General features: G+C 40.2%; 1 protein-coding gene across 1 annotated transcript in view; it reads left to right on the forward strand.

Moving 5' to 3' along the window:
• Positions 1-22,340, forward strand: part of LOC127567989 (uncharacterized) — a 165,739-nt gene that overhangs the window by 62,340 nt on the left and 81,059 nt on the right. Inside the window, exon 6 of the mRNA XM_052011233.1 lies at positions 19,622-19,859. Coding sequence (XP_051867193.1) covers positions 19,622-19,859 — 238 coding nt within the window. The remainder of the gene's footprint in view (positions 1-19,621; positions 19,860-22,340) is intronic.

The raw sequence follows: 22,340 nt of genomic DNA on the forward strand, positions 1-22,340 counted from the left end.
GGTTGACCTGCTTCCAGTCCAGTTCCGTAGGGTCTGAAATAGCTGATGGGGCCAATGTGGCACCCAGACTCGGCCACAGGTGGGATAGAAGGTGCCTGATGGGGTACACAATGTGCTACTTAGTGAGCTGATGAGCTTCTGCCATTTATGCTAGGCTTCTGTGTGCTTCTGATGAATGCACTCGAAGTTCTTAGTGCCATCATGAAAGTCCATCATGAGTGGAATGGGGCCGGAGATTTGACATAGGTTTCTTATCATGTTAGTGAATTTAGAGGATTTTGTAGCCAGGGTTGGTGATATTTATTAAGTGCTTTGAGGTGTTTACAGGAGGTAGTCTATGTCCTAGAATCATACAGGAGGTGCACTGAGGGTGACAGTGAATTTCATCATCTGTGTGTGCCTTCATTGAGAGATGGCTCCTGAGGTAATAGGAAGTGGTTCACCTTTACTTCATCATGGATCTTTACTGTCCGGCAGATCAGTGTTGTTCAGTGGGGTTATCTTAGTAGAAGATCTTTATTTTGCAGATGTTAATCATTCCCTCAAATCCTCCAGTGAATGAGTCAATGCTGACTTGGAGCTTGGCCACTTAATAGGTGCATGTGCGTGCCGTCTGCCTACTGCGACTTGATGAGTGAGGTTTGAGGAACCCTGGTTCTGGATGGAGACAACATGAGTTTGAACTGTTTCACACCTATCCTACAGTTTAGCTCCACACCAGAGGGAAGCTCGTTGGAGGTGAAATGCAGCATGATGGCAAGAAAGATTGAGAAACGTACTGGAACGACGTAGCCTCACTTGACACCAGTCTGCACTGAGATGAGTCTATTGTGGACCCATTAGTTAAGATCTCAACCTGGAATGCCATTATGTAGCAGAAGTAAGATAGAGAGGAATTTCTGCAGCCAGCCAAAACCACTATCAACAGTCATTTCTCACAGACTGAGATCTGAAAGGCTATTTGTGCAAAGACAGAATAATGCAACATATCTGCTGTCATTGATGATTTTTACTCAGGAAACATAGAGTCAAATATTGCAGCTATGAATGAACACAGGTCTGAAGGATATTCACACAGTTTTTACATTTGTAGTGGCACAAGGACATTTCACTAATCTGGTGTGGAGTCTTTTACCTTCTTGATGCTTGGTGGATTTGATGTTTATACCAAAGTACTCGTGAAAGTTTGATACTTCAGGGCAGTAAATGATGCCTGAACATTAGCTCTAAGTTGCATGTGGCCAGGTTATGTCGGCTATGCCTATACAGCATAAACTAAAGCTGAATAAATACTGGGCATTAACAGGAACCTTCACAGTGTTTGCTGCTCCTAAGTGCCTGCACATGTAGCTCTCAAATGCTTAAAAGCCCACCTTCTTCAACTGTGTGGAGCATTTGACCAGCTACCATTAAGGTACCATTATTCATTTACTTAAGATACCATTATTCATTTATTTTCAAGATTGCTTCTGCCTTTTCTCATTGATAGATTAAGATCAAAACTAGTAGTTCATGTGCTTGCAAGTTTCAAACTTTTCGGAAAGAAAGTGAAATATCACACAGGCAAAAACAAGTCACGGCTATGCATCCTAAGTGCTTTGCTGTATTGAAGATTTGCTGTATTGGGAAAGTACAATTGCATATGAACCTGTCTAGTAGTTTTAGGAATGCCTGTAACTAATATTGGTGCAATATAAGAAATTTCATGTATGTTCATTCTGATGTAAATCTGTCTGATCTTTGTTCTTGGATTGGTTTATTATTGTCACTTGTACTGAGATACAGTGAAAAGCTGTCTTCCAAATCGATCATGCAGGTCAATTCATTACACAGTGCAGGTACATTGAGTTAGTACAAAGTGCATTGATGTAGTACAGGTAAAAACAGTAACAGTATAAGTAAAGTGTCACAGCTACAGAGAAAGTACAGTGCAATAAGGTGCAAGGTCACAACAAGGTAGATCGTCAGGTCATAGTCCATCTCATCGTATAAGGGAACCGTTCAAAAGTCTTATCACAGTGGGGTAGAAGCTGTCCTTAAGTCTGGTGGTACGTGCCTTCAGGCACCTGTATCTTCTACCCCATGGAAGAGGAGAGAAAAGAGAATGTCCCGGGTGGGTGGGGTCTTTGATTATGCTGTCTGCTACACCAAGACAATGAGAGGTAAAGACAGAGTCCAAGGAGGGGAAGCTGGTATCCGTGATGCGCTGGGCTGTGTCCACAACTCTCTGCAGCTTCTTGCGGTCCTGGGCAGAGCAGTTGCTGTACCAAGCCGTGATACATCCAGATAGGATGCTTTCTATGGTACATCAGTAAAAGTTGGTGAGAGTCAAAGGGGACAAACCAAATTTCTTTAGCCTCCTGAGGAAGAAGAGGTGCTGGTGAGCTTTCTTGGCTGTGGCATCTACGTGATTTGACCAGGTCAGGCTGTTGGTGATGTTCACACCCAGGAACTTGAAGCTCTCAACCCTCTCGACCTCAGCACCATTGATGTAGACAGGTGCATGTACACCGCCCCCTTTCCTGAAGTCAATGAACAGCTCTTTTGTTTTGTTGACATTGAGGGAAAGGTTCTTATAGAATTCTGGGAAGTTCACCAACATGCAATGAAAAATATCCAGCAAAATCTTGAACCCGGATCTAAGTACATTATTTGCTTGTAAAATGTGTGCCTGATTAAAACTTGTATGAGTCACCGATGCCAGACTTTGGAGATTAGGAAATATGAGTACTTTTATGATATATTAATGATTTAAAAAATCTCCCCCTTTTCCAATTTCTCCATTGCTCTGTCCATCTTTATCTCTGTAACCTTCTCTGGTCCAAAACAACCTCTGAGATCTCCATACTATAATTCTGGCAACCTGTCTGGATGAGGGCAGCTCCAACAACTTTCACAAAGTTCAGCATCATCCCGCACAGCTCGACTGGTGATCCATCCATCATCATAAACATTCATTCCCTCCACCGCCAGTGCATTATGACTGCAGTGTTTACCGCTATAAAATCCACTGCAGTTACTCACCGTGCTCCATTGGACAGCATCTCCCAAATCATGACCTCCATTGGCAATATAGACAAGTCAAGTCAAATATAATCGAGTTTATTGTAATATACATAAGGGCTGTGAAGAATGAAGAACTTGCTTGCAGCAACATCACAAGCATGTAGATTCAGATAACACACATCATAAATTGTACATAAATTTTATAAGACAGTGAAAAAAATACTGAAAAACAAGACATTAGTGCAAAAAAAACCCCACAATCAGAGACAAGTCCAGGGTAATGCAAGAGGTGGTCTGTAGAGCTCCATTGCTGAGCTAGGATGTTTGTAGGAAAGCAGCTGTTCCTGAATTTGGTGGTGTGGGACTTCAGGCTTCTGTACCTCCTGCCTGATGGTAGCAGCAAAAGGGGGCATGACCTGGATGGTAGAAATCCTTGATGGTGGATACCGCTTTCTTGAGGCAGCGCCTCATGTGGATGCTTTCAACGCAAGAGCGTCATGCACATAGGAACTTTGATGCTTTGATGTTCCCCCAATGCCACTCATCATTTTTTTCTTTGTCACTGGGTTTTGGAATTCCCTATCAAACAGCACTGAGGGAGTATCTTCGCCAGAAAAATTGCAGCAGTTGAAGAGGGTGGCTCATGATTACCTTCTCAATTAGAGATGGGCAATAATTGCTGGCCTTGCCAGTGACATCTACATCCCAAAAAATAATCAACAAAAAAACCTACCAGAAGAAATCTGTTTTTAAAAATAGATTAAAAAGCAAAAGAAATGCAGAATTTATTTTTTAAAGAAAGATTCTTAAAAAAACATTAAAATTGCAACTGCCTTTTAAGATCTCCTTTATACAGACTACAATCTAGGTTTACTTGTTTGTCTTTATTCTGTACTGATAAGTAATCAAGTAGCATTAAATTACATTAAGGCAGTTCAAGTACTATGAACAGTATGCTTACCTTGCTAATTCTACAGTTCTTTGAAAATTTTAGTAAGTTTTGGAACTTTCAAAAAGAGGTAGACCACAAACTTTGTAATTCCTGAGACAAATCTGCTGCAAAGAATGAAAAATTTAAGACTGAAAATTCAAGAATGAGAAATTATGGACGTCTATCCGTAACCGCGATCTGCATCTCCCCGTTGCCAGTCACTTCAATTCCCCCTCCCACGCTATCACTGAGCACCTCATTTTCCGTCTTGGAACCTTGCAGCCTAATGGCATGAACATTGAATTCTCCCACTTTAGGTAATCCCCACCTCCCTTCCCCACAACCCTACAACCCCCGTCCCCCCCAACCACCACCATGCTTCTTCTCTTCCTCTCTTTCCTAGCCTCTTTTTTCTACTTTTTTTTCCTCTCTCTTCTTACCTTTAGCTTTAACCCATCCCCTGGTGGATCTGCTCTCCCCTCCTCCTCCGCACCTGCCTGTCATTATCTCTCACCTGCATCTACCTCTCATCACCTGTGTCCACCCTGCCTCCCCTCCTTTGTCCACCTATCACTGCTCTGCTTTTCCCTCCTATCTATCGGGCTTCCCCTTTTCCTATCTTCAGTCCTGAAGAAGGGTCCTGACCTGAAATGTTGACCGCCTGCTTTTCTCCATGGATGCTGCCTGGCCTGCTGAGTTCCTCCAGCATCATCGCGCTTTTCATCATGAAAAATTTTATAATCCATCTTTTGTGATCTTAGAACATCCTAAATATTTCACATCCAGTGTCACGAACCAGCAACAAAAGAAACACACTGAGCATGATTTAGTGTTAAAAACTATTTTATTAATCACTACTTATGATAATACGTAAAATAAAAGTAAAAATGTTAGTATGTTAGAATTCAAAAATGTTAAACCTTGAACGTTAACCCCAAAACTAAACTCGTCGTGTGTGTGTGTGACAAAGTCCAAAACTCCCAGTTCCTGAATGGTTCTTAAAGTTCAGTTCCGCAAGCCATAAGGTGAAACATGAGCAAGGGCTTCTTCAACAACCACCGTTGTCTGAAGATAAGATGTAGATGTAGAAAAACATAGAGAGAGTACATACGAAATCCAAATGTTCCACGATGGAACCCAAACGACACTCCAGTGTTTACTCGGTAGTGACTTCCTCACCCCGAAAAGCATCCGAACCGTGGTCGTCCACACACAAATACCTGTTTCCTTCTACAGGTCAGCAACAAAGTGAACTCCACCGGATTACTTCCAACTTCCATACATGGATTTCAGTGGCAAACACAGTTATTGTTTCTCATCCATCGATAGAGAAAACAAGCAGGCTGGTGTCTCTCTCCCTTCTCTCTCTCTCTCCTTCTTCTTCTTCTGACTTCTTCAACAACGTCATTACGTCCTTTATCTTCTATTGACGTAAGCATGCCCCACACACACATACACACACACTCTCTATCTTAAAGGGACTTTCACTGAGTCCGTAACACCAGTGAGTAGTTTTTGATGTGTGATCACCGTAGTGCAGGAAACACAGTAGCCAATTGGTGCACAGCAGGTTTCCCCCTCCAACATGATCATCAGATAATCTGCATTTATTAGTGATATTGATTGAGGAATAATTTTTGGGTAGGACTTTGGGGATGACTATCCTGGCCTTGTTCAAAATTGTGCTGTGGGATTGTTTATGCACGTTTGGCAGGGCTTGATTTGATGTTACATCCAAAAGATAGCACTTCTAATAGTGCAGCACTTCCTCATTACTGTGCTATTAAATAGAAATTTTGTGTGTAAGCCTTTGCAGAGGGATTTGAACCTGTAACCTTCACAGTAAGACCAAGCAGTGCTGAAAGATGAAAGAAAACTCAAATTAGTTTAGGCATTTGATACATTATGATTCAGATCTGTTTTGCTGATTCCATGATAAAATATCCAAACAAAAGTTGGATGAGCTCCAACCTGCAAATTTATTAATCTTGAGGGAAAGTCTGATCATCTGTTAAGGTACTGCACATCACATCAGAAGCTCATCTGGCCAGGCTGTCATTCGAGATATGTCTCTTCAGGAATTAATAGCTTTGCTGTACTTTACTGTGCTGTAAATAAGACAAAGATGCTTTTTATAGCTTCCTTTGCCTTTTGTTTGAGTCTACAAGGTCAGTTGTTTTAACACAAAAATGTTTTTAACCTGCTTCTGGCCAGAATGAGTTGCTCTGTCATTTCAAATCAAGGCAGTTCTTTTTGAAGTGTAACCACTTTTGGGATATAGGAATCATAACAACCAATTTGCAACCAAGAAGTTTCTACCAGCATCACATGAACTGATAAGATTTTGCCAAAAGTGATTAAGCAATGTGCTTGCCAGCTATTACTTTTACACTTGCCCACTTACTCTTCTTGGGTTCTTACACTGGGGTTCGTAGCATTTGGAGAGCTGAAATTGGGCTGCGCTGGGATCCGAGAGTTGTGTAACAAAGCGAGCCGCAGAATGATTCTTCAACCAATTGGATTGAAGAATTCTTATTGTGATGCATGGAGCTCCGCCAGGAAGTGTCAGTCAGAACATTTCATTCAATGCTAAGAAAGCAAAACAAAGAGAGGAAAAACGTAAGACTAAGGATGAGAGATTTAATAGAAAGAAACAATTAAAACATATTTTATTTTATTGTTTAGAAAGGAAAAATAAAACCAAAGTTATATTTTATATAGTTTTAATCTCCAAAAATAGCTAAAATCTGAAGGGATCTGGAGGAGTGTGCTCTGTCCTTATAATATTTCTAGTGTCATGCACAATGTTTGGCAGTAATGCAGACTTGTATATTCAGTAATTAAAAAGAATCACTTAATCTTCAGTGACAAACCCCCTCTTTTTCTGGCATATTTAGTGGGAAGTATCAGAACTACTTGTTCTGCAGGCCTTTCGATGTTGAGTCTCTTGTCAAGGTACTGGTGTAGCAAAGCTTCTGAAGGAGCATGCTAACTTGGAAATCAACTTCTGGATTTCTCTGCTTTTTGCCTGTGTATGGTGACTGGAAGTTGCTGTCTAATTTACTTCAAAAGAACAATGAGGTATGAAAGACTTACATCGTAAAATCCAAACCATTGTGCTTTTAAATAATGTCCTTTCAGTGTTAGTCTGGGATACTGGGAAGAACTATCATTTTCTTCTTTGCAGTAGACTCACCTGAATTGTCAGTGATTCATGTGAATGAGCTGACCTTGTCACTACAAAATCTAGAAAGTCTGCTCATCAATGCATTGAGCATTAATCCCAGACAAATTAGGGGTGCATTACCTGGAATTTAGAAGGTTAAGATTTGATTGAAGTGTTCAACATAATAATAACTGATAGGATAGATTTCTACTCATAGGTGAGTCTAGCATTGGAGGCTATAGCCTAAAAATTAGAGCCAGGCTTTTTAAGGATATATTTAGGAAAGATTTAAATGAGCACAAGTTATTAGAAATTTAGAACTCTCTTCCACCATTGACAATCAATGCAAGGTTAGCTGTTACTTTATTTCTAAGGTTAGTAGATTTTCATAAATCATTGATTTGGAGGGATATTGAGAAAAGGTGAGTTTTTGGAGTCTGAACTTAGATTTGCAATGCTCTCATTAAATGATGTAACAAGCTTGAGGAGCTAAATGGCTACACCCGCTTCTATATCCTGTTGTCATTGCAAATGTGTCAGAACCTGATTAAAAAGGGTCACAAGACAGCAGTGGCCTATGATGGCTGAGAGGAAATATACAGATTTCCCACTACTGTGGAAACTGGTAGAATCATCATCTGTTACATTGACGCACGAGATTTCCCATTTTTATAGCTGACATTGTTCCATCTCAGCATATGGTCTCCTTGCATTGCATTGACTGTGTAGCCATGACAACTTGCTTATGTAATCATAGTAGGAGGGATTCAGTCAAGGGCAATGGAATGATCCTTTCAATATGGTACTGATTTCTAATTGTCTAAGTGTATTTATTTGTAGCAGTTACTGTTTTTTTGTGTTAACAAAAGAGATGATCATTGGTTCAGAACATTATTGTTTATCTGCTATGCACAGCATTTTCAACTCTGAGTCAGAGAACTGTGACTCCAAGGCACAGTGTAGAGACTTGAGTATGAAAGTCTCGGCTCACAACCTTCTGAATTCTGCAGTTGTTCCTTTGTTGGAGGTGCTACCTTTCAGATGAAATGTTAAACCCAAGGCCATGTCTTTCCTCATGGTGTATTAAAAAAAAATCCTGTAGCAACTTTTTGAAAAGAAAGTTGGAGTTATCACGTATGTCCTGACAAATAGTTACCCATTAAACAACTGCTTATATAGGTTATCTGATCATTGTCAAATGACTGTGAGAGCTTGTTGTGTGCAAATTGGCTGCCATGATTCCTATATTACAACAGTGACTGCATTATAACAGTGACTACTTTATTAGCTGTAAAGCCCTGGGATGTTGCATAAGGTACAATATAAATGCAGGCCTTTCATTTATTGGTGCATTTAAGGGGAAGATGAAGTGAGAAAAACATAGGTGGATGTGCTGGTTGGGTAGGATGAGGAGGCTCACATGGAACCTGAACGTGAGCATGGACCAGGTAGGCTGAGTGGCCTTTATCTGCGTGGTAGATTCTGTGTAATTAACAGTAATGTGACAGGGACAGATGGCTGGAAAATGGATATGGACTTTTTTTGTTTCCACAACACAGTAACAATATTGTATTTGTATCAGGAGAATTATTCTTTTCAATTACCTGGCACTCACTGCGCTGTTCTTTTGAAAAGCCTGACACTGTCCTTTGAAACCTGCAACAGTAGTCTTTGATCTTGCACAGTGTTCCAAAGAAGAAATGTTGTGTTGAATGAGGACAAATTTACATCTGTCATATTCCAAACAATTATAGTACCTTTAGTTGAAAGATAAAAGCATTACTCTAAAATGCTATGCAGCTTTACTCTATTTTGGTAAAGAAACTGCTTTGAAAAGACTTTGGGTAATTCAGCTCAGCTTTATGCATTTAAGCAAGAATGGAAGACTAGTTTAGACTCTGAGGATAACACACAAGATTGAAAATTTCAAAACTCCATTGCTAACACTGCCTGGCCAACAAAATTAGGTTCCAGGTTTGCTGGTTGTTCTCCAGTTTTCAGAGGAGCAATGCAGTGTGTAAACTCACTCCTTTGCATAATTATAACCTGAACTACTCAGAAGGTGCCTCCCTTACTTCTGAATCCGAAGTTTGGGGTTCCAATCCCACTACAGAGGGATTTGAATCCCACTGCCAGGGTATGAAATCCAGGCTGATTTGCCACTGAAGAAGGGCATTGTAAATGTGTCACTTTTTGGAAGAGATTTTAAGCAAGATCCCTGCCACTGTCAAGATCCCTGCCATTTACATCCATCTGTCTCTCAAGATGGATATAAATTATCACATGACACTATTTTGAAGAGTGGTGGTGATAAAACCTGTTGTCCAAGATAATTTTATCCTCCAGTCAACACAGCAGGAAAACTGATATGGTTACTATTGTATTGTTATCTGTGGGACCTAGCTGTTTGCAAATTGACTGCTGTGCTTTCTACACTATGACAGCTATTGGACTTCAAAAAGTGTTTCATTGGTAGCAAAGTGTTTAAGGGTATTTTCTTTGAAGGTGTGAAAGGAAGTTTTTAATTCTTTTAAAATCTTTCAGTTTTGAAGTATATTTTGTTAATATGCTGGGAGTTCTATAATAGGAGTTCTACGAGATGCTGGACCAAGTGCACTAGCACTCTGCTCTTAACCTGGAAGTAAATGCAACATTGGAGCATGGATCTCACAACTGGATTCCATGTACTAATTCTTTACATTTTTGTTGAGACCTTGGAGGACTTTTCTTCCAGATTCTGGGGGTATCAAAGCAGCAATTGGGCAAGATGGTGGAGCAAGTGAATGTTGGCTAATGAGGAGTCACTCACCTCTTATTACTTTTTCCTGTAGGTAAGTGTTGACAGACCCGATGTGGAGTCATGACCCGAAACATCGACTATACCTTTGCCTCGACAGATGCTGCCCAACTTACTGAGTTTCTCCAGCAGTTTGTTTTTTGCTCCAGATCTCAGCACCTGTAGTCTCTTGTGTCTTCTAAGTGTTGATCGTGTTCATTTGCAGCACTTTCTGAGGGACAGTGCTGCAGAGGAAAGTTACAATCTCCAAAGCAATCAGCAACAGCCAGTCTGGGCAGTGCAATCTACACTTAAATTGTTGCTTTAAGCTTTATGCATCCCCCTAGGAGCATATCTCTCATTTGTTGCCTTGTAACAGACCCAGTTAATGCTTTTACCAGTTGTTGTGGTTACTCATCTTCTTTAATTTCTTCCAATTGTTTGTCCATCTAGAGGAGCAAAGCAAGACATATCAGTACCTTTTGAATGATGATGAATCCTTAAAGAGGGCACCCCAAAGTTATGTTGGGTGGTAGATTAATTGGCTGTTGTAAATTACCCCTTGTGAAAGTAGGTGGATGAAGAATCGGGAGGATTTGGTGGGTATATAAGAAGAATAAATTGCAGGAGAATAAATTGGGGAAATGAGTTGATGGACGTACTCTGAGAGCTGGCATAGAAGCCAAAGAGAAGATCAGAACTGCCTTGGAAAAGCATTAGTAGCAGTGGCACACAAATCCCAACAGAGCTGTTACTTAGGTGCTAAGGGTTACCTAGACACTGAATATTTTCAAAGTCTGGAGGAGCATCACCATTACAAGATGATTCCCACAATGAGAGTTTATTTTAAAACAGAATAACCATCTGTTTCTGGAACTGTGGAGAAGCAAAACAGAATTAACATTTCAGGCTGATGGCCTTTCTTTAGACTTCCATCAGATTTATGGGCTTTGTGGGTACTGCCTGAGGAAAAATTTCTCTTCATGCACAATGGAGTGGATCCTGATGTAAGTATAGTCTGCTTTATACTTAACTCTCCTTAGTATATCATGGGTAACAGCTCATTGGTGACTTGTTGAAGTATAAGCTTGCTGAATGGAAGGTTGTGCAAGCACTTTCAACAGCAGCAGGTATGCTGTTGTATGTGGTGATGGATACAGGTGGTTTATCTACAATAGTGTTGAATCTCCTTGGATCTTTACTACTACTACTACTACTTCCCATCTTCCTCCTCCTCCCTCTCTTCATCTTCCAACACACCCAGCAAAATGCAACCAGCTAACTATCTCTGTGGCTTCGCTGACTTGAAACAGATGTTGTTTCATTTTCTCAGTGTCTCCCACTTTGTTCTAAGGTAAAGCTTTGCCAACTCTTTCCACTCAATGGACGTTTCCTTAGAGTGGCCTGAGCAAATTATGTGGTGCATTTTTAACTATGCTTAATAAGAAAAAAATAATTAATACCAGATTTGTGTACTGAAGTTTATTGATGTGGTCCAGTCCATGAATGCTAATGCAGAAAACTGCCGCACATTAATGTTAATGGACACATTAGCATGAACTGAGAGAAATTTCATTAGCTTTTGGAGCCGGTGGAGTGTGTTGAACAACAATGCAGCCTGTTGGCTTTTACAGGTAATTCTTAATCAATGTAAAATGTTGTTACCCTTGATCTTGAAACAAGGTTTGACAGTGCTGTTACTTTCAGATGGCCATGCTGTACAATGTGCTCCATTGAGCAGCACAATGGAGAGCAGAGATGCAGATTTGAGCTGTTGGACATTCTACCTTGAATGGATGTCCTTGGAATGGGACCCTGGAGAAAGCGAGCACTTCCATAGGTGTAAAATAAAAAAAAAAGAAACCACTAGAAATATTCTGCAAGTCAGGCAGCATTTACAGAAAGAAAATAAAAGTTAGCATTTCAGGTTGTTGACCTTTCATCAGGACTATCATCATGGGTGTTAAATTCAGAATGGGGGCTGAGGATGAGGTTGAAGAGACAAAATCAGAATGTTGGCGTGGCCTGCTGTCCATTCTCCTCCTTGAACCATTGCTCGCAATGGACTCTGGTTCACTGTGTCCACTTCCTTTGTGTCTTCTTCTCCCATTGGATGGCTCCTGCTGGATTTTGGCCATCTGCTTAAAAAGATGGCAGAATAGGTGGGAGCTTCTTGGGCTGGACATGAACAGAAAGGCTGTGCAAGTTGTGATTCTAGCAGAAAGTGATGCAATAGTCTCGGTGGAGTAAATGCAGTGAGGTTGATCTAATGAATTTGTTCAGCCACCCCATTCTCTAATTCCCGAATTAAGTCTGAAAGCTTTACAGAGGCTGCAAATCTTATTTTCTGGGTCCAAGATACTCACCATGATTTAAGAACAATTGTGCCAGAGCATATGCCGCTTCACCTGCTACCTAAGTTATCCGGGAGATTTGGTGCAACTGAATGGAGATGCTGAATGATGTGACTTCTTTGCATCACACGAGCACAAAGAAATTAATGGGTTGCACTTATTGCCAGTGAGATTGATATTCCCTAATTGGATTTATTATCCCTTGAAATCCAGATAGAATTGTTACATATAGTGTATTTTTTACTAAAATACAGGAGATGTAGAGGAGTACAGAGTACTATAAAGAATCAGACCTGTGGAAAACCATTGTCTTCTCAAAGGTGATATCTAAATATGTAGAGATATTGAGGAGTTTGCATTTTAATTGTGTGTTTTTGTGTGAGCTAGGAGTTCACTAACCACGTATGAATCCAGCATGTGTTGAACAAAGAGTTAAAGGCTGACCTGACAATTTGTGGGGTTCTATAGTACAAGATTGAAACAGCTTGTTGTTTGCCATTAGACTAGCTTCAACAAGCATGACAACGACTCATGCTTTAATAACGACATTAGAACTCTGAATACAAACATAGGAGTAATTTTTATTGACTGAAGTGAGCAACAGGTGCAGGTTTATAAAATTAGAGAAAATGATAAATTGAACATGGAAAGGTGTTGCATGGTTTTAAGTAGTCTATTTAAAGCCTACTGCCTTATTCTGAAGCAGATTGTTTTCATTTGTTTACACTTCTTAAGTAAGTAGAGGTTTAAAATGATTATTGTGGATATTTAACCTATGTAAATAAATGTCTTGCATATCCATGAACTGGGTTTACATTGTCTGTCACGCTCAAAATTTCATTTGTACAATAGCCCCAATATTCATGTGCTATTGTGATTTGGGTTATCATAGACACAGAAATTGATGGCATAGAAAGTTCATGATGTCCATGCTTGCCAAAATGGAGCTATTTAGGTTAACCCCAACACCCAGTTCTCAATCCATTGCCTTTTAGGTTATGGATCTTCAAAAGTTTAAGTAGGTCCTTCTGAAACATGATGAGAGTTTCTGTCTCCACCATCCTTTCAGGCAGTATGTTTTAGACTCTTACTATTTTGGACCCTTATTAATCTCTAGGTAAAATAATTTTCCTCAGATATACTCTAATCCACTTGTATATCTTCAAGTTATTGATCTTTCTGCTAAGGGAAATTGATCTGAGCTGTTGGATATTCTACCTTGATATGATGTCCTCGTAATGGGACCTTGGAGAAAGCGAGCAGAAAGTGATCTTTCTGCTAAGGGGAATTCACCCACTTAGATCTCAGTTAACTCCATACACCTCAATTAAACACCTCTTCCATCCTCAAACAACCATTGTCTGTCCACTCTTTTCATCTAATTGATATTGTTCAGCCTTGGCGTCATCCTTTTAAGTGTTTTCTACACCCTACCTAGTGCTATCACATTGTGTGGTGATCACAACATAAAACAATATTCTGGCTGTGGCCGAGCTACTGTTATATACAGTTCTTGCATGAGCTCCCACTTCTTGTATTCCATGCCTCAGCCAGTAAAGTCAAGTATGCCCTTTACTTTCTTAAATACTTATCTCCCTATCCTGCTGCTTTCAGTGATTTGTGTACAAGAAGTCCAAAATACTTCTTTTTACACACGTCATTGGTAGTGATGTGTGGCAATTTACACCTCACCCTCAGAGGATTCAGCAAATGTTTAGTGACGTCTTTGACCCTGGCACCTGGGAGTCAACAGAACATCATGTCAGTGGCTACAGAAGTATCTACCTGCCCCACTAAACATGTTGTAACCTCTATTATGTAGCTCTCCTGTCCTTTTTATCCACATCTTCTTCAGCTCAGTCACCAGTACTGTCAATCATTAGGATCGGCCTGTATTCTCCTTTGCAGCCATCAATTTTTCCTGTAATCAGAGGTGAAAACCTAAAGAAGATGTGAAGCACTCGACGGTTCTTGCAGTACTTTGCTGATTAGCCTAATCACCCAATCCCTCTCTGCCTACAGACATTTAAGATGTAGATTGATAACCTGCTGTAACTTGAAATGTAAGTAACAGTAACCTTTGCAGATGCACTGCAATGACACCAGTTGCAGTTGAAGGCTCAAAATCTGGATCTTGTATTTTTCCAGTAAGTGACACTTTTTACACAAAGCATCCTGGATATCCCACAGGGGCACAGGATGAGAGTGAGGAGCCCTGCAATGCCTCTAGTTACTTGAATAATAATTTAAAAACCCAGCCACGCAGATGAACACTTTCTTACCACAGGCTGCTTTGCTGGTTTGTTTAATTAAATAAATATTATAATCTTTATTTAATACCTTATTATTAAAAGTCCAAATAATCTTAACTGTTCTCTTTTCCCAATTTCTTAAATTAACCCACAGTCCTAACTTTAAAAGCCAAAATATACGAATTCTGATACTCATCAATCAGCTTCCTGCTGACCTCTAATGTTACACTTTATTTTATTTCAAACCTCCGGCACAAACACAGGTTCCCATGGATCTGCTCCCTTTACTGCACTTGGGTAGGTTGATCTACCCTTAGGCTTCAGGCTTCACTTATGTCCTTCACTGTCTTTGTTTGCCCTCACAACAGGTCAGCCCTCACTGCTGCACGTGGGATGGACAATAATGATGGAGTGTCAGAATAAATTAAGAACATAAGAACTTGTGTAAGAAATTGAGGCAGTAATAGGCCATTCAGCTGCTTTGCTAATGCCAATTCCTGACACTTAGCCTGGATCTGCTCTCATTTGGATAAGCATTCACAGTACCGGTATCAATTCACAACCTTTTCAATCGTGTTGTTCATGGATTCACATACAAAAAAATTAGAGCACAGAAACAGGCCACTTGGCTCTTTATTCCTATTTCTGTTTACTCTCCATACAAATTCTTCCCATCCCTTCATCTCACCCTTTCAGCATAATCTCCACAAGGGAATCAAGGGTAGTAGGGCAAATGGAGTTGACACCAAAGATCAGATCAACCATGATCTCGCTGAATAACAGGAAAGCTTTGAGGGGGCTTATGGCCTATGCCTGCTCCTATTATGTGTTGTGTTATGCCATCTCCAATAACTTCTTTCATTAAATGACGTACTATTTGTCACCTTCTGTGGGTCCTTGGTGAAGTTATAAGAGTATTTCTGGGCCTCTCGCGTGACTGCAATGTGGTAACCTTGGCAGCATCTCCTGACCATTCTTAGAAAGTCGTGTTATAAAACTATTTCTGACCTGTCCCCAAGCCTGCAGCATGATTATCTTCCATCTTGGCAACCAACATCCGCTGATCTGGAAAAGGTTGATGCTTATTATTGTTGTGTTTAAGATGGCGCCAGATGGCGCTACATCTCTTAACGTTACCTTCAGTGTGTTTTCTCTTGAGATTATCCAGCTTCCCTTCAAATCTACACATTATTCACCTCAGCTACTCCACATGGTGATTCATATCATATTTTTACCACTCTCTAGGTAGAACAGTTTCTCCTGAATTCCCGAATAGATTTATTGCTTACTCACCTAAGTTTATTGTCCATAGTTAAGGGTGGCATGGTGGCATGGCAAGTAAAGCTACTGCTTCATAGATCCAGCAACCTAGGTTTGACCCTGATCTCTGGTGCTGTTCGTATGGAGTTTCTCCCTGTGACCTTCTGGGTTTCCTCTGGTTGCTCTGGTTTCCTCCCACATGTTAAAGATGCAAGTTGGTGTTTAATTGACCACTTAATTTGCCTTTAAGTGTAGATGAGTGGTAGAATCTGGGGGAGTTGATGGCAATGTGGGAAAATAGGATGAGCGTAAATGGGTGCTTGATGGTTGGTGTGGACTTAGTGGGCTATTTCTTTGCTTTATAACTCCATAGTTTTAAGCTCTCCTAAAAATGTGAAAGTGTCTTGTCTCCATCAACCTTACTAAGTCTTTCTTACTATCCTTTTACAATCTATTACTGGATTTGATTTTCTCTTGACTAGTGGGCTACATTAAATCCATGGGCTGTATCCTATGAGAGTATTTTTGAAATTCAATCCTTGTCAGTTTTTGAAACGGTGAGTTGGCAGCACCATTTATCACACTGAAGAAATAAGCTATGGAAAGTTGCTTCTGAGTGTTCATTAGAATGACAAATGAGTTTACTGAAAATGGAAAATGCTTAATGTACCTTTGAATGACGGTTGTGAGCTCTCCTATACTTTGTAAGGGGGGAGGCCAGCTGGTGCCTCCTTCATTCTCCTTCATTTACATGAATAGCACAGCTGCAGCCATATTACGTGAGCAAAATAAATGCCAGCCTTGATTGTATCAGCCCACATGGAATTATTTTCGCCTAGTTTATGACTCAAGGAAAATAGACTGAGAGATCGGGAAAAGTCTTGTATTTTTATCACCTTTTACGACCTGGAGAACCACATAAGTTTTAAAAAGGCTGATTAAATAATTTGTCTTTTGAAAGATGGTTTCATGTTGATTTGGAAAACAGGCCACCAATCTGCACGCAGAGAGAAATGAGATTAATGACCAAACGATCTTGCTGCTTAATTAAATAAAAACAGAAAGTACCAAAACCACTGCCAATCAGGCAACAAATGTGGTGAGAGAAACAGAATGAACATTTCAGATCACTGGATCTGACAAGTTAACTCTGTTTTGCTGAGTATTTCTAGTATTTCTGGTTTTTTTATTTCAGATTTCCACTATCTGCAATATTTTGCTTTTGAATTGCTTCAAATGATGATGGTTAAAGAATAAATGTTGGCAAACGAGAACGAGAGAATAGGCCTCACACTTAACAATGCAAAGGTCTTATTCCAACCATGACCTGCTGTATAACCTCCCACCAACAAGAAAGGTCCACAAGAAGACACTGGAAAATGTCTTCAGGAAGCTCGTTGGCCTCACCGGCCATCTCAGCACCCACAAAACCGGAGTGGAAGCAGTCATCCTCAACCCCAAGGGACCGCCTAAGAAGAAGTTGGCAAGGATGCCAGGGATCATTAAAATTGTGCCGTGGGATCTTTTTGGCCACTTGAAAGGAGGCAGTGCCATGGTTTAATACCTCATCTGTGAGGCTCCACCTTTAATTGGTTAGCATTTCCTCAGCTCTCTACTGGATTGCTAGGGTAGATTAATTCTCTGTAGTAGGACTTGAAGCCATGACCTCTGAATTCAAATTCATTGATTCAAAGCTGCAAACTGCCCAATCATCTGGTGAACAAAGGATCTATTTAAAAAAAGTAAAATATTGTTTGAAATAGTTGACACAGAACAAAACATCTTGTTTGATTGGCACACCGTCTATTGCTCTGAACATTCATTCCCTACATTAGCTATTGACCGTGGCTGCAGTGTGAACCATTTACAAAATTAAATGTATCTAAGATACTTCAACAGCACCTACCAAATTTGTAAATTTTCCCAAGAAGGACAAGGGCAGTAGGTACATGGGAATAACACCATCAGCAGGTTCATCTCTAAATCACACACCTGGAAATACAAGATTAGTGAAGTTGTTGAAAGTGTGGAGGGTAGTTGTAGGCTACGAGGTGATATTGATGATAACTTGTTAAAATGGGCTGAGTAATGGCAGATGGAGTTTAATCCTGATAAAGGTGAGGTGATGTTTTGGGATTACTAGTAAAGCTAGGACATACCCAATGGAGTGTCCTGTGGAGTATTGATGAACAGAGGAACCTTGGTGTACAGGTCTAAAGGTTCTTGAAGGTGGCAGTGTAGGTAGATAACATAGTTAATAAGGCATATGGGATGTTGGCTGTTTTTGAATTCATAAACAGGGAGTTTATACTCCAACTTTATAAAACATTGGTCAGAATTGGTAGACTTCAGCTGGATTTCTGTGTGCAGTTCTGGTCGCCATACTAGAGAAAGGATGTGATAACGCTCCAGAGGGTGCAGAGGAGATTCACCAGGACGTTGCCTCGGATGAAGTGTTTTAGTTATGAGAAGAGACTGGAGAGCCTAAGTCTGTCCTCGCTGGAGAGGAGGAGGTTAAGAGGGGACATACTGTAATTGCGGTATATAAAATTACCAGGGGTTTTGATAGAGTAGTCTGCAGGAAAACTTTCCCCATATTAGAGGACATAAATGTATGATAAGGGGTAAGAGATTTAGAGGGGATCTGACAGGGACTATTTTCACCCAGAGAGTCGTGAGTACCTGGAATACACTGCCTGAGAAAATGGTGGGAGCAGATTTGCTGATAGCATTTAGGAAGTGTCTGCACGAGCACTTGAATTGCCTAGACATAGAAGTCTATAGGACAAGTGCTGGAAGATGGGATTAATATAGATGGGTGCCCACTGGTCAACATGGATGTGGTGGACTGAATAGCCTGTTTCCATGCTGCATGACATCACTAATTCCAGTGCCATTTGGTCTAAATACTGGAATTTCCTCCTCAACAACACTGAGGAAGTATCTTCAGCAGAAGGATTACAGCAGTTCAAGAAGGCAGCTCATCACCACCTTCTCGAGGGCAAAAGGGCAATTAGGGAATGATAGTTAATGTTGGTCTCTTCAGTGATGCCCAGATCTTGAAAATGAATTTAAAAAAAACACATGATTCAGTTACCCAACTAATTCCAGTTATAATTAAAACCTACAAAAACTGTGAATTTATTGAGGGACATATTTCAGAAGCTGATTGAAAACTGGCTATACAATTTGGAATTTCAACAAGCAGAATAATCCAAGACCCATGAGTCTGTCTGCAGCAGGTCTGTCTTCATCACTGGCTTCGTGTCAAGTGTTTTGTAACTCCAACATCTATTGAACTACCTAAACTTCTTTCTCATCAGGGGAAACTAAGTCTGACCAGAAATTTGTTCCCAGTCAGCAGTGTTATTTGATTGTATCAGTGTGTTGTACCTTGCCTCTGAAATTCATTCCATTGATTTCAATGAAAATAATTTTGGAGGCAGAGTATAATGCACTAACATTTGCATAGTGCCTATACATTATGATTCTAGACCAAGATTGAATCTCAAAGCAACCCTCTGTTACAATATTAAAAACAATTGAGTATAGTACTCTGAAAGTGCATGTCAACAAAATGAGCAGAACTTCTTGTGGCAGGGAAGTTTCTGTCATGGAGTGGAGCAAGGCCTGTAGTATAACAGTGAATGACCATAGTGTTAGAGGATTTATTGATTTCAGACCAATGCTTTGGTATTTGCAATATAACAAATATAAAGCAATAATTAGCAAATGGAGTACTGCAAAGAAAGTAGTAATTTGATATTTAGTTACCTGGACCACAATACCTTTATAAACTGAAAACATGCTAACATAAATACTTTGTTATTTATATTGAAATTAGTTTAAGTTAAAACAGCTCTCATTTTATTACAGAAAAGTCTTGAAGGATTTTGGAATTCCAAGAGAAAACAACAGTGTCAATTTGAGCAAAAGAAACATAAGCCCTAGACTCCTAAGTAGTCGAGGAAAGCTTCTCAATAGTACCTGCCAGCCATGCATCCAAGAATTATCTGTTGTCACTAATTCTGGCAGAAGCAATGACCACTGCAGGACAACCTTACAAAAACAGGAACTGACTAGGATCAAACCTTGCCAGAAGGAAATATCGGAGGTAAGCATTTAGCAACTGCAGTCTAAGTGAAATAATATGTTAAATACATTATCATAAATTTCCATTTTCTAGAGTTATATCCGCAGGCAGTGGCCCTAGCTGGTTGCATCAGTTCATTGTACTCTGCCTGCAAAGTTCACTCCATTGACTTCAATGGAATGAACTCTGGAGGCAGAGCATAATTCCGAAGTAACTGTGAAAGCTGTTTATTATTGGACCAAGGGTACATTTCTAAGCAATTCTCTGTTACCACAGTTTAAAAGATTAAGGGAGATTTATTGAAGTTTTTCATTATTATGGGTAACTGTTAGTTAGGAACCATTTCTGTTGTTTGGGAAATCTAAGATAAGGGGATATAGCCTAAAAATTGAGGCCAAGCCACTTAAGAGAGTTTCCATATTAGTAGGATGTTAGATCTTTGGAATTGCACATGACAATTGATTCTAGTTCAATTTTTATTTCAAAATCTGAGATTAGAGGAATTCTGTTGGGCAAAGAAATTAGGGATGTCGTTGGAACATCTAATTTTGCTCTTGCAACTTTACCATTGGCAGCTATGCCTTCAGCTGCCAAGAACCTAAGGTCTAGAATTTCCTCCCCTTTTCTACCTCAGTCCCTTCCTTTAAGATGTTCTTTAAAACTACCTATTACCCATATATTTTGTTCACTTGACTAAAAATTTCTTTAGTGGCTCAGTGTAAAATTTTGTTTGAGAATTTGTTTGGGCAACCCAATGGTGTAATTGGTAGAGCTGCTGTCTCACAGCTCCAATGACCTGGGTTCAATCCTGACCTCTGGTGCTGTTGTGTGGTGTTCATACATTCTCCATGTGACCAAGTGAGTTTCCTCTGATGCTCCAGTTTCTTCCCACAACTCAAAGATGTGCAGGTTGGTAGGTTAATTGACTACTGTAAATTGCCCCTACCGTGTAGGTGTGTGATAGAATCTGGGGGAGTTGATGGGAATGTGAGGAGAATAAAAAGGGATTAGTGTAAATAGGGGTTTGATGGTCAGCATGCACTTAAAGGGACAAAGGGCTTGTTTCCGTGCTGCATGAGTCTATGAATATTCTTGCAGATTCCCCTTGGAATATTCTGCTGTGTTAGAAGTGATATATAAACATAAATTCTGCTTGTTGGGAGTTTCCAACTTCTTTTCACTGAAATCCAGAGCAAGTGTGTTCCTCACAATAAGCCATGGCTGAGCCAATAGTGGAATAGCATCTAAGTTCGAATGTGGTGGGTTCAAGTCCCACTCTTGAATTTACTGCTGCCTCAACTTGTTGCTGAAAGGCTCATCAATGCTATGCCCCTCTCAGAGGGTATGAATCTCTCTGTCCTTGATAGTGGTGGAGGCCAGATTATTAGATATAGTTAATATTGGGACAGATAAATATTTGAAAGATCGAGGAACTGATACAGAAGAGGAGTTGAGGCCAGCATAGATCAGCCATGATGATATCAAATGGCAGGGCAGGCTTGAGGGGGCTGGTGGCCTACTTCTGCTCCTATTTTCTTGTGTTCTTGTGTGTTCTTTTCTTGCAGCTTCTCTCAGTCTCCCCAGCGCACAATGATTCTGGATTACACTTCAACGCATTACTCCAGGGATACTGCCTTTTATTTGAGATGTTAAACCAAGGCCATGTCTGTCCCTGGAGCATAAAAACTTAGAGAATTCCAGAGGTTCACTACTCTCTAAATGAAGAAATCTCTCCTCATTTCAGTCCTAAATGGCATACGCCTTGTTCTGCAACTGTGCCCCCTAGTCCTAGACTCCTCAACGCATTACTCCAGGGATACTGCCTTTTATTTGAGATGTTAAACCAAGGCCATGTCTGTCCCTGGAGCATAAAAACGTAGAGAATTCCAGAGGTTCACCACTCTCTAAATGAAGAAATCTCTCCTCATTTCAGTCCTAAATGGCATACGCCTTGTTCTGCAACTGTGCCCCCTAGTCCTAGACTCCTCAGCTAGGGAGAAGATCTTGTCTTCATTTAGCCTGTCACATACCTTAAGAACTTTGTATGCTTTGATAAGATCTCTTATTCTTCTAAACTCTAGAGAATATAGTCCCAGTCTACTCAATCTCTCATTATTCAGCAAACTTGCCATTCCTGGATCCAGTCTGGTGAATCTTAGCTGTATTCCACTATGGCAAGTACAACCTTTCTGAGGTGAGGAGACCAGAACTGTGCACAGTACTCCAAGTGCAGGCTCATCAAGGCATTATACCATTGCAATAATCCCTTGCTGCACCTGCATGTAAGCTTTCAATATCTTGTGTACAAGCACACCTAAGACCCTTTGAACATCAACACAACCTATTCTCTCACCATTTACTAAATACTCCACTTTTCTGTTGTGTGGACCTATGTAAATAACCTCATTTTTTCACATTTTATTCCATCTGTCATATACTTATCCATTCACTCAACTTGTCCACATCACCTTGAAGTCTTTTTATATTCTCTTCCAGACTCAC

This window comes from Pristis pectinata, chromosome 3 (genome assembly GCF_009764475.1).
Source record: "Pristis pectinata isolate sPriPec2 chromosome 3, sPriPec2.1.pri, whole genome shotgun sequence".
NCBI classification, from domain to species: domain Eukaryota; kingdom Metazoa; phylum Chordata; class Chondrichthyes; order Rhinopristiformes; family Pristidae; genus Pristis; species Pristis pectinata.